This window comes from Haliotis asinina, chromosome 5, assembly GCF_037392515.1.
Source record: "Haliotis asinina isolate JCU_RB_2024 chromosome 5, JCU_Hal_asi_v2, whole genome shotgun sequence".
Taxonomy (NCBI): domain Eukaryota; kingdom Metazoa; phylum Mollusca; class Gastropoda; order Lepetellida; family Haliotidae; genus Haliotis; species Haliotis asinina.
In genome coordinates, this window is record NC_090284.1 from 40,612,373 (window position 1) to 40,626,186 (window position 13,814).

Consider the following 13,814-nt stretch of genomic DNA (forward strand, 5'->3'; position numbering starts at 1 on the left):
TTGGAGCATTGGTGTGTCACCGGGTTCCATATTTCTAAAAATAGGGCTCAATGTTCCCAATCCCCAGGGCAGCTTAGCCCTGATTAGCTGGCTTTTGTTTTTGTTTACCCCTCTTCATTTCGACATTTTAAAGTATTGTCAAAATTCCATTCAGCAAATTATATATCAAACGAAAGCCCTCAACTTCTACTTTTTACCATTCACATTCATTATTTTATAAAATACTACTTAACATTGTATTACGCTAATAACTACTACAAAACGCACATATTGTTAATTTTCTATTATGTAAATATGATTGCTTAATAAACAATATATACCATTATTTAGGTAAGGAAACTAGCTTTCCATTCATATATAATGTATATTATTTCATTCACACACAGTCCTGATATTAACCTAATTAGTGATTTAGGAAAGCACAGAATTGCCTAAAGTTATTTTATGGCACTGAGGGCTCGGCCGTTTTCTCCGACGTCCGGTCCCCTGGTATTTAAATGGGGGTTACTTGGGGGGTCGGGGTCACACATCCCAAGTGCCAGTTAGGGGGAGGAACCGACGGGAGTTCTGGGTCCTGGAGGCAGGAATTGTGGTAAGCCCAGTTTTTCCTTGTGTTTTATTAGGGAACTGCAATCAAGACTAATTTGATTAGCTTTTACCCATTAGGGCCATCCATATTTCCTTTTTGGTATAAAACCATTATTTATTCCTGTTCTCTATAGGTCCTCCCCCCATCACAATTATTTAGACCAGTATCCAAATTGACCTTCATTACTTTTATCTCATACTTATTTTACGTTAGGGTTGTGTGTGACCTCTGAATTGACCTAATCTTCATTTATAGTTGAGTCATTACGAATGTATACCTTACCTTTGATTACAATACAATAATATCAACAAGTACCTTCTTGAGTTATTCATTCATCACTTGCATGCTTGCACCTTTAGATTTTTGGATACAAACAGAATACATTTGGTTTACCCTAGATATACTTAGATAATTCCACCATCTTTTAATTATGTGCCTAGGAGAAGAACCCATCTCCGTGACAGGTGACAAAAAAACATGTCCGATGTAATTCCCTTCTTTAACGTGTACCATACTATCACAAATATTTTAAGATATACTGACTACTGCTATAGTCTTTGTATAGGTTTGCGGTCGTAGACACTGATGGCGCAGGATACGCTCATCTTATTTGCGAACGCCTGGTATCATTATTTCAAACACACTGTCATCCTATGTAATGACGTCAATGTCTGGGTTTTCTGATCCAGACCGCACTGACACAGCTGTAAAATTGATCAGTGGTGTCTTGAACAAGCCAGGACTGACACACATGTAAATAATATAGCCACAGTTGAAGTACAGTCAAGATTTCTAATGGATGTGGAATGGGTTTTGTAACCTTTATTTAGATTCAGAATGCTTGTTTACTGCATTTTTCTAATCATTGCAGGTGATCTAGTGGACACTATGGTTTGCCATCAAATCAAATTTTGTCCTGAACTACAATTATCCACTTTCATTGACATATTTACCGATTTAACCATTTCTTTTTTTTAAATCTATGACTACTTAGGGCTGATTATAGAGGGCAGCAGATTCTTATGCACTGTCTACTGAATAGCTCATGGTATTTAATATACTGGACAAAAATGGTTTGGGATATATGTAAATTTTGAAATTATGAATAATGATCTATTTGTTCATTGACAATCTGATGACATACCTATCTATCATATTAATACCAATACCTAATTATTTTGTCCAGTATATTTGACGATATAAAATTCCTGGGATCACTGGGAACAGTGCCATCCCCTCGACTTCATCAATCAAAAAATATTACACAGCCTGAAAACTTTAAAATATCTCCAAGCTTGGAAATCCTTTTTTCAACCAATCTCACTGCACCATCCGCTTTAAATAATTTCACAAGAAAGATAACACAACACGTAATCATATTATTCCTTGCGTTTATTACTCGGAACATGATATGGTTGGAAAGTAACTGTCAAATATTACAAGAACAACTGTTCAGGACAGTTCTGTGTTAATTTGCATCCAACGTTCAGGACATTTTTGTATTAATTTGCATCCAAACACGAGGATCTCAATGGTATTTCTGGCTGTGTACACCTATGTAGCCACACAGATGGGATCAAACTCAAGATTTAAAATAAACAAACAAAACAGCCCTTCATACTACCATCATGTCAAGGTATATTCATCTTGTGGACTATATATATATATATATATACACTGAATGCAATGTATACAACAGAGCAAGCCTTATGACATTTCCTAGGGGCGATAGGAAACATTGTGAAACATTCAGTAACTCATCAGTTTCCTGGTGATATTCAATAACACAACTTCATTTGTGTGATATATCAGTAACACATCAATCTCCATGCATTAACTCCTGTACTGCACCAACCCATGAGACGAAACACTTGAATAACAGGCAAAATATCCACTGAGATGGTTTCAGATAAATCGTACACTACATCATCTGTTATGAATAAGGTTCCGTCAAGATTCCACGCATTTCTTTCGATTCATGTCTAATCCTCTGTAATATTCCAGCAACTCTCCTCTCATGTAATATTTCAACACTACATCCATGCATGAGTTTCATTTATAGTATCCAACACTTGACCAATCACATATAGTCAAATGAAGAGTCCTTAGCAAGGGTAGTATATACCTTCTTGAAGGACACCATGTTTGAGTGTTTCATAAAAAAAACAAAAAAACCCCTCACATAATGCATTGAAATGATGTTATTTATGAAGGAGATTCATTCCATAAACCCTCGTCATAAGTTTTTCTTTTCAAGTTTCCCTGCAAATCATGCACAGGTTTTGGCAAACATTTTGGTAATAGCCAAAAACAATGGGAAATTTTCAGGAAAATATGTCGACTATAACAGCTATAATCAGCATTGTTTAAAAACTGAGGTGCTAAACTGATAAAAGTCCAAAACAAGGGAATTCTTGCAAGCACAAAATCTGCTTTCATGGCATCCATATTGAAACAGTCATGCTGTCAGAACATACTGTGTTCCTAGCTACTGCTTTAACTCATATAACCATTTCTTTAGATGATAAATTAAATCAATCAATAAATCATACAAAAATGTTTTGGCATACACACATTAAATTGAAAATCATTTCAAAAATTGCATATCTTTTCAATTTATGCCACCTGAACTAAAGCAGAATAGCTGGTTGAAAAGGCTGTAAGAAAATAGTATTTCTTGCAAAGGTCATAAAAATTGTACATATTGCTCAAGGCAAAGTTATAAAAGTCATAAATTACTTAGTAATTTGTATATCAACATTGTATAATCTTTGTACAATATATCTATATAAACAGGTTAAAAATACAAGCTTTGCATATATTGAAGAGACCCTGATAGAAAGCAAGAAGAGAACAGTTGACAACTATCTACAAGGACTATATACATAAGTGAAGACATTATGCGGGGGAGGTAAGAATAGGTGATTACAGCATATATATATACATTAATTATATATAGGTTTGTACACAGAACTCAAACTACACAATGAAGCATATGAATGTGGAATATTCACAAGCCATTTGAAACTTCATATTATTAATTAGTTGATAAGATATTCATTCAAAATGATGCATATGCAAATTTTGAATCTGTAAACTCTCTAGGTACTCTCCCCCCAAAATGTCATGATTTACATGGAACAAAAGAATTAATTCTTTAATGCTGGTATATTAAAATTATGCAAATGCTTCCATAGAAATAACATTATTTTTGCATAACATGAGATCTCAAGAAATATTCATATATCATATTAAAATGATTAACTTGCCAAGAATGCACTAATTCAGAACTTTTAACATTATTCAAACGATATACAATTAATATACAACAGGAACGTACATATATATATGTATAAGACAAGGAAGTGATATGTTAATGTCAACAGTTGTTGGGGTTACTAGGTGATACCAAATTTTGTATGTTATTGTATGCTTCAGTTTTCTAAAGAAAACTTAAGTTGGATGACTGTTTCATTGGGTGGAGCAGCACAATGGCAGTTTGTAGCAAACAAGATCACAAGGCACACACAGAAGATATTTTTCTACTAAAACATATTTCAGTGTTACATTTGGCTAATCCCACCTATTCAGGCATTGGTTTATATACACATTTGGCACACAGACTGAATCACCCAATCAGATTCGCAGATTGTGCCTTGTGCTTTTTATCCCGCTATTTTAAGATGTTCATAAACTGAGATAATTCCAAATCATCAGATCTTTTGACACCTTTAAATATTCAAATCAGATGATATATCAATAGATATATGTGAACAGTTATTAAAATATAACAACCTAATAAATGTCAGTCATACACAAAAAACCCTCATTTATTCAACACTTATTGCCAAGACATGCACTTTTTCCAATTTCACTAAAAAATTCTTTATTCTCCACCTTCCTATTTCACAGAATTGTGTAAAACAGCAAATTCTTCACAAACGAAAATATATACTTTATTCTAAAACAACTATAGAATTTGAAAAGTATGAAAAAAACATGACATTTACTGGCAGAAGAAGATCAAAGATTTTAAATCAGGACTAAAGGTTAAAAAACTTTTCACATTTTATGCATATGTTATGCATTTCAAAAATATATCATACAAACTGTCAGCTCATAAATCAAGGCACACAGTAACATAACATTTTACTGGCTAAAAAAGGAATTATTGACAAGTGGATGGAGTGAAAACTAACACCCTAGCTAGTTAGCCATTGCACCACAAGGCACCGCAAACCATCATCCATGGAATAACCCAGTCTTTCAGTCAAAACGTATCTTTACTTATTAGTCAAAGTTGTCAGAATAATCATTTCATCTTCCAGTGTTGTTCTATCGTACATGTTTCTTGCAGAAGGGTTTTCCTGCCTTGACATAGAAAGGAGCACCTTCCAAACTAATTTGGCAAGTCTGAAAAAGACAAGAGACAAAAAGTTAGCAGATGTACGATGGAATATCCACCTAAAATCAAGCTAAACATTTCCTACAACAAATTCTGTTTATTCAAATTCAAGAAATACTCCAAACATAGCCTTATGTAATGAGTTGACTGAGACAAGTTGTGGGTTAATACTACCCCATACAGAAGAAAGATAAGACAAAAATGGAATGTTATTTGGTATCAAGGTATCAAGTATACATTAATGTGGCTTTGACATACAAATATATTTCATTCATTCATTCATTTATTTATTTACATTTTTCAAAATAAGTCTTAAAAGTATTGTGAGAAAATCTGAGCATTGGGTATGAACAGAATAGAAAGGGAGGTAACTCACCGAGCAGTTGAAGCATTCAGAGTGGAAGTTCTTGCTCATAGCCTCAACCCACTTGTCACCAGGTTCAATGGGAAAGCTGCATCCAGCACACATCGTCTGGAACATGGCGTTCCAATCTATGGACAAAACAAATATATGGTTGAAAATGTATGAAAACTTATCCTGAATGATTTTCCTGTCATGTTCATAAGAAATGTAAACCAAAAAAACTTGGAGCATCTATTCAATAGGCCTAATTCTTCAACAACATTTCCACAGGGAGACAAGCATGGGGTACTAGGAACCTGACTGCCGTCAAGCACCACTGGACAATGGAGATGTTCTGGGGACCTCTTCTGACCTGGAATTTCCATGAGAGGGGAACTGGGGGTCTAGTCTGCCCTGGAATCTCTATTGAGAGACAAGCATGTGGTATTGGGGGTCTAGTCTGTAATGGAATCTCCATTGGGAGACAAGCATGGGGTACTGAGGGTCTTGTCTGCCCTGGAATCTCCATTGGGTGACAAGCATGAGGTACTAGGGGTATAGTCTACCCTGGAATCTCTACTGAGAGACAAGCATGAGGTACTGGGGGTCTAGTCTGCCCTGGAATCTCTATTGAGAGACAAACATGGGGTATTGGGGGTCTAGTCTGCCCTGGTCTCCACTGGGATCCACCTTGAATCCCCTCTCACCATGAAGTTCTGGGCACTGACTCACCTTTCTCACAGTAAGGGTTTCCGTCCTCGATGTGGAACTGGTTTCCACCAATGGGCAGCTTACATTGGAAGCACAGGAAACATTGAGGATGATAGCTCTTCTGCAGAGCATTCACACATTCCTGGAAACAAGACGCATTACATTCAGCACATAGTGAATAAATCAACACCATCCCTGATATAATGGTCAGAAATCATGCCTTGCTCTACACAGAAACCGCCGAACTGCAATAACTCAGTCTTTGAACACTATTTACAGTTTTTGATACACAAAAGGCAGGAATTTATGGATGTCATCTTATTTATTTTGATGACCGGATGAAGGAGTAAGAACATACTCTGAAATTTTATGTCCATTACATGCATGAAAATAGCTAACTTAAAACTATTTTCAAAATATATAGATACTTATGATCATCAAAATGTAAAACCAAGTTTGCATCCTTAGCCATGAAGTATTGTGGTGTGAGTAAGAATTAATGATTTAGACAAAAACAAGTAGTTGACATCTTTCTTGGAACCCTTCTGTCATGTATTATCTGGTCTGTGGCAATTGTGACATCTCATCCACATCCTCACCAGTGACAAGAAAAGTATCACTCACCAACTCTCTCACTATCTACCGTGCTCAGACTCATGGCTATTTTTGTACTTCCAAGTTTCAATATGGTAGTTACAAAAACACTACTCAATAGGAGTTAAAAAACACTCACAACAGTTGCAGTTGCCATCAAGAATGATCCTATTATAAATGGTGTTCTTTAACTAATTTTGAGTACTACTCTTAAACAAAATACTTACTCCAACAATGGCAACACTGCACTTAATACATTTGGGGGCAAAGTACAACTCATAGTCTCTCTCACAGTAGAGGTATCCGCCCTCCTCAACGAAGCCGATGTCAATGAGCTTCACACCACAGCGGGCGTTGGCACAGACAAAGTGGTCAGGACACCATGTCTTGCCCATGGCAACCACAAATGGACCTCTGGAATGCACAAACCAAGTCTTGTGTTTCAAACATGTTCTTTGTAAGTATATATGAAATAAGTGCTCAGTATCCCAATCATGAAGTGTCTGTGGTATTACAAGTTATCATAACAGTATAGCAAAACATAGGCTTACAAATGACATTGTGTGTGAACGTTTTATGGGCCTAGGTTTCCGAAGCTCTCTTAGCGCTGAAATCGTCAAAAGCACCACACATTAATATTAACTTAAGACTTAGCACAAAGAGAACTTTGAAAATCTAGGCCCTCGGCTGTTAGAAAAGCAAAATGTGATACAATTCTTCTTCTGATCTTTATATCTTAGCAATTTTAAAATAAAGTGAAACAACTTAACAATTTTAGAGTTGTTCAAATAAACTAATCAAAACTTTGTGTAAGCAATAAGGACATGAAACCTTTACCTAATGGTATTCCCGCACTGGGCACAGGTGGCAACTCTGGGAATGTCTGCTCCTGTTGCTCCCTGTTGGCGCACCACAGCATCACCCTTCTTAAACTTTGTTGCCCCCTTGCCAGTAGGCTTGGGACCCCCCACAGGTCCTCCTACAGGTGCCCCCTTGGATGGGCCAAGAGGTGGTGGTGTAGGAGCAGAAGGCGCCCATGGCTTGGCAACAGGGGTACTGGCTGGCACTGGAGCTGGGGATGGCTTAGGTGGAGCGGGGGATGGCTTAGGTGGAGCGGGGGATGGCTTCGGTGGAGCCCATCCAGTGTGTTTGGCTGAGGAGAGGAAATATGTCAATGTTCAAAGGTGACAAAATGTATCTTGAATCTTTTCTGTTCATCATTCACTCTTTGACATATCCTATCTGTCTATGAGATGTCAGTCACTTCAATCTGTCTGAACATTATCATCTTCTTAACACAGTTCACCCCTCCAATGCACATCATCCTTGCAACACAGGTCACCCACCCAACGCAGATAACCCTCGCAACGCAGGTCACCTTCCAAATGCAGGTCACCCACCCAAACCACCAGCATCCAACATACCTCCTCCAGCTGCCTGACCAGGTGTTATTCCTCCGCCGCTGTAAACAACAAATAAACAATCAACAACAGGTATATGCATTCTAAAGAGTTGACCTAAATGTATTATTTCATCTGAAAGGAAGGCTCTAATTTCAAATATCACAAAAAGATAATTCAGAGTATTACTATATGTATATCTGTTAAGGAGGGTCCTGACCCACAGAACATTGTTAAGTGCAAAGAAATATATCCAAGGACATAAACAGTTATAACACAGTATCGACATACAGAAGTACTGTTTGTCTACAACTAATCACTAGTCTACTATTAGTAGGCTGGAGCAGAACAGATTAATATCTCATGCACATAATGCTAAACTATGTCATTATACGTGATTATTCCAAAATGTTCCATATGTTAAACAATACCCTATTCATGGACTTACTGACAATAATCACTGATGGTTGGATTCAGCAACTTAACCACATATTCAGACTAACTGGCCTCCTTTATCTTATTCCAGATCTTCCTCCTCTACAGATTTAGACTGTATTAAGTTTGGGATTTTCATCCACATACTCTAACATCATCATATTGGTCCAAGTAAAGACAGGAGTATTAGTACAAGCACTAAATTCTATGTTTTCATAATGACCCACCCTATACATATTGTATCTCCAAAGATGAACAAACACCTGATGAGAATCACATCCATCAACAGTTAACACAATGTGAGCAATATTATGAATTATATATGCAATGTGATACATTAAAGGATACAATGACTGATACATGATACATCTCATCTTATATTCTGCTATAAAGTAGTAAAAATCCCCATCCCAGCACATGTGTACCACTGATTTAATTTGGCCGGTCTATGACAAGTGATGGTAAAGGTGGTGCTAAAAATATCCACATAAAGGTAATAACAAAAATTAATGATTGCTCATATTTGTAAAAATGACTCATTTTTGACTGGTAACAGAACTATTATGCATAAATATAGATAAGTATAGTTTATTACATATAAACATCACAAAATGTCACTAACAAAAATAAAACCCCATTTTAATAAATATCAGTTTTTTTATCACTATTAAATGCATCATCAGTATTTAACATCCTTTGTATAAACTAAGTATGTACTGTATAGAAGAGTAAATTATACTGAAAACTGATTAAGAAATGTATCTACCAGTTTGACTGCTTTTCCTTTTCCTATTTCAAAGTTAAATTTTCATATTTTTTCAGACCTAATATATACATCAGATTCTACATGAGTTGTCTCCCTTGCCCCATGTTCCCACCAGGGTTGTCCCCATTATGTATGACCCATGACCTTGACTGCCCAACATTACCATACCTCTCCAGTTGGTCCTGTAACATTTTGAGCGACCGAGATTGAGCAGGTTTGAATCTCTGATCCCCCTTTTCTTGCTTGTTTTCCTCCTCCTGAACCAATTTATATGTTTCAGAAGGACAATATACACGTTTTTCAGGTTGGAAATTATTTTCGGAGGATGTACCATTAATTCTGCGGAAAGTTGGTGCTGGTGACGGTTCATCGTTCCTGAAAGAGGACACTCCATGCATATCATGCGAAGTCAACATTCCATACTATGAACAATATAACTCAGAAAAACACCTCAAAGTTTCAACACATGACATTACAATAAATATTTGACTGAAGCCTAAACTCCCTATGGCTATCATTTTGGGAAATAGTCATCCTGCGGTTAAATTTGTAGCACACTGGGATGAGAATGGGTGTGTGAAAAAAGAAGAAAATGGGCTGGGCCTCTTTGGAGTTGTAGAAACAATGTAACATATACCATTCTTGAATACGCCAAATTTTATAAACATTTTACTTCTCTAAAAAATATGAAAAAATGACTGTTTACCCCTAGCATTCCATGCTATGAACAATATAACTCAGAAAAACACCTCAAAGTTTCAACACATGACATTACAATAAATATTTGACTGAAGCCTAAACTCCCTATGGCTATCATTTTGGGAAATAGTCATCCTGCGGTTAAATTTGTAGCACACTGGGATGAGAATGGGTGTGTGAAAAAAGAAGAAAATGGGCTGGGCCTCTTTGGAGTTGTAGAAACAATGTAACATATACCATTCTTGAATACGCCAAATTTTATAAACATTTTACTTCTCTAAAAAATATGAAAAAATGACTGTTTACCCCTAAAACTTTTTTTCATCTCTAAAAGTGCTTTAGGTTTAAATGTACAAGTTGTGCATTTTAAAACACTGAAAGAGTGCAGAGAGATCAAACAGATATAAATCTAATGGAAATTCAATACATATATCAAGAATATGTTAATAGTATCATTGAATACATGAAGTCTCAACACAGCTCTAGCCTACAGGTTAATGGGGAAGTGTTATCAGTATGGTATTATTTGTATGTCACACTCTGCATGCTGAAAACTAATAAATACATTCAAACTTCATCAGTCAAACATATGCATGAAATATTGGAATAAGCCATCGCACATAAATAATGCATGATGAAAACTACTTGATCATATTATGGACATGTAAAGTTATGTTTAGTTTCAGTTAAGAAAAAACAACCAGTTGACATGAAAGTCATAAGGATCACTGAAATTCAGTCATGATTATTAAGGCACAAGTCTTATATGTTCAGTAATACACATCACAAAGATGATGCAATACAAGTCACCTAATGAGAACACTTTCCACATCATTCTACTGTGTAGGGTGCTGGATTCTATATTGTCCAATTGTGAGACACATCAACCTCAACACAACACAGGTTCCTAAAGGATTTTAACAAATACTAAACGCCTGATAAACCAATGGAAAGAGCAGAACAGGTCACACGACCTGCACCACACGACACACAGGTGACCTATCTGTTGCAAGGCGAGAATACCTGCGCCAAGCCTGGACAGGTTCGGCGGCTGTCCATTGGTCTGAAATACAAGGCCAATGAGACAGTGAAGAGACATATTGTGTTTGTTGGTGTAGAGTTCTTGCTGTCAGGTTGTTTGGAGTTCTGTGACTTGCTACTTCTACATCTAAAAGGGCCATAATCGAATTATTTACGACCTTGCATCCATTCTGCTCTGTAGTGGGCCGGGGTGGGGGCAGGGGGCAGCCAACTTGTCCTTGCAACCTCTGTATAAAAATGTGCTGAAGTCAAAATATTAAGGACCTTAACCCATTCCTCTCCAAGTTGTAAGGGGCAGTGGATTATCTAAGTGTTCATCCTTTCCCATATAGGTACAAGTGTGAAGACCATTCCTGGTAACACTGTTGCTGGAATATTGCTAAAGCGACCTATAACCTGACCTGCTGTAGATGAACCAGTAACTAGTGTGCTGGGCTTAACATCAGTTTGAACAGTGCCTAATTGATATCTTCACAATCAGCTTAATGAGGAACGGCCAAAGACTGTAGAGGTTCCCAACTTGTTTGAAACTAATGAACAAAATTATAATGATGACAGATTAACGACTATACTGGGAGTAAATTCCAGGATTTCAACTTCAGAGAATGAATCCTGACACAGGGATATGGATCATAAAGGACATTTCTTGAATCCTAAAAGCCTGGGCCACATTTTGGGCAGCACAGTTCCAGAAAGATTTTAAATAGCCAGTGCCTTATCCTGTAAGAAGAGGGCTTCTGTCAGGAACTTACTAGGTTGTATACAACACAGATATTATACAACACAGATATTATCCTATATTTAGAAACATCCTTCCTCACATTCTCCAAAGCAAATCCAACACCAAGACAATACACTCTGTCCACTTGTCAGTTGAATGATTTCAGTGGAACTGAGATGTCGCCACTGACATCATCACCATCAGATACAACATAACATCATAGAAGATTTACCCGCTGGCATCTTTGACCAAGAACTTAGACTGTCCTTCGAGTTCTCTCTCCACATTGGTGTCTGAATATAGTCCAATGGGGTTGTTATATTTCTGCGCCATGATAGCCTTGACCTTCCCTTGGGAGGAGCCTGCTGCGCCAGGCGTGTCCCCCGTAGGGGGCTGTCCGAAGGACGTGGGGGCTTCTGAAAGGGTGGGTGTATGAGTAGGCAAGCATGATGAAGTGAGGATTCTATGGGTGGAGGTTAAATGACATTCAAGGACCATCCATTTCATATTCCAAGGAAAAAATTGGCATTTGTTGTAAAACGTGATTTATCACCAAAGAATTTTTTTGTACAAAACACGCTAAAAAAAAATTATAGGGTAGAATTTTTTTTAAAAATAAATAAATACACATTTCCAGACAGTCTGAATAATCTGAAATGTACTAAACAATATGCATGTCTCCTAAAAGATTATGTCTGGAATCAAGTCCTAAGAAATTGTCAGCTTACAAAAATAAAGGATTAAATCCATACAAGAATATTAACTGGATGGTCACTAATTGAGTGTTAGAAAAAAAGGTAGGCCTTATGGTCCTTGCTCCTATGGCATTTAAAGCTACAGAGTTCTTGAATATTCCATACTTCAAACACTGATCATACATATGGGCTCTAGAAGGTTGGCCATGAGCATGAGACAGCTATGAGAGAGAGACTGGATATTGTTCTGCCACATCAGTAATATTCCAGCTATTTCATGGCAGTCTGCAAACAAGAAGGTCTGTAGAGGCAGATGAACCGGTGAGAGAATGCATGAGAAACATGGTCAGGTCGTCTCTTACAACAAGCATAAACTCAAGGGATCTATTCTTATCTAGAATGCAAAGTTGGGAAAGGTTGCAATGAAGGAACAAATGATCGCTGCCTGTCGGAGTCTGAACATACGACGATATTTATATTCCCAGTTGTTATAGAATTTTACAATTTTTTTCTGGTTATGATACTTTTGGCACTTATTGCTGTTGCTATTCATACATTACCAGCAACTGACACAAAACAGAGGTGTGCAGCATTTGATAATGTGTGCACTGAACAGTGAGCATAACTAGCTTACTTACATTCATGCTGAAGGAATTTCAAAATGAATATATGTTGTGCATAAGGTGAGTTATCACCCTTGCATCATGACTGATCAAACTCCATTTGCAGTGCATAACATTTCCTTCCTGTCTCTGCATTATTGCTGCCACCATTGAGATGGTTGTCTTTAACCCAGTTTAAAAACCAAACCAGTGATGTTTGTCAACTGTAAATGTGATGAGGCCACTTGTCTGAAGTAGTTATCTTTTTACTTTTCCAAAGATACATTCAGGATCCATAAAATTATCCTCTATATACCATTCAGTTTATCACACTGTCTGTTTTCATCAAATGTAATGAGATTTAACTCTGACATACAAAATAATGAATCGAATGACAGCTATCTAGCAATGCATTCTTCAAGGCTCATCTCTCATTTGGTTGTTGGGTCATGTTTAACCCCAAGCAAGAGGATATCTGGCAGTGTGAGAAGTTCTGAATGGCAACAGCTATTCAATGGGAGTAGAAGAAATAGTGTATCACTGTAAGGAGCTTGATGGCCCTGGTCACTACACTTTTTAATGGAAAACAGTGAAACTGCTGAGAGTTATCTCCCCTCAGATATGGCTGGTATCAGGCCCACCTTGTCCACTGTCCATGAGACCTTGAAGAAATTTGAAAGATCTTGATTGGTTCTGTGAGGGGTCTGGTGCCGTCTCCCTCTCTGTATACCGCTGTGCAGCATTAAGGTAGTCAGGTGTCTGGCTGCTGGTAGGAGACATCAAAACTCATTCACAGTTTCACTGAAGCTTATT

General features: G+C 37.2%; 1 protein-coding gene across 3 annotated transcripts in view; it reads right to left on the reverse strand.

The window, feature by feature from the left end:
- Positions 1-1,963: 1,963 nt before the first annotated feature.
- The window catches only part of LOC137284451 (PDZ and LIM domain protein 7-like), a 48,155-nt gene continuing 36,304 nt past the window's right edge, over positions 1,964-13,814 (reverse strand). Inside the window, exons 5-14 of one of the 3 annotated variants that reach the window (XM_067816261.1) lie at positions 13,643-13,767; positions 11,937-12,120; positions 9,412-9,618; positions 8,067-8,104; positions 7,771-7,795; positions 7,480-7,728; positions 6,870-7,056; positions 6,070-6,190; positions 5,371-5,486; positions 1,964-5,002 (exon numbers count right to left, since the gene is read on the reverse strand). In XM_067816261.1, coding sequence (XP_067672362.1) covers positions 4,925-5,002; positions 5,371-5,486; positions 6,070-6,190; positions 6,870-7,056; positions 7,480-7,728; positions 7,771-7,795; positions 8,067-8,104; positions 9,412-9,618; positions 11,937-12,120; positions 13,643-13,767 — 1,330 coding nt within the window. In that variant the 3' untranslated portion in view covers positions 1,964-4,924. Of the gene's footprint in view, positions 5,003-5,370; positions 5,487-6,069; positions 6,191-6,869; positions 7,057-7,479; positions 7,796-8,066; positions 8,105-9,411; positions 9,619-11,936; positions 12,121-13,642; positions 13,768-13,814 lie in introns of all 3 variants that reach the window. The other 2 variants (XM_067816260.1, XM_067816258.1) reach the window with 2 other exon arrangements.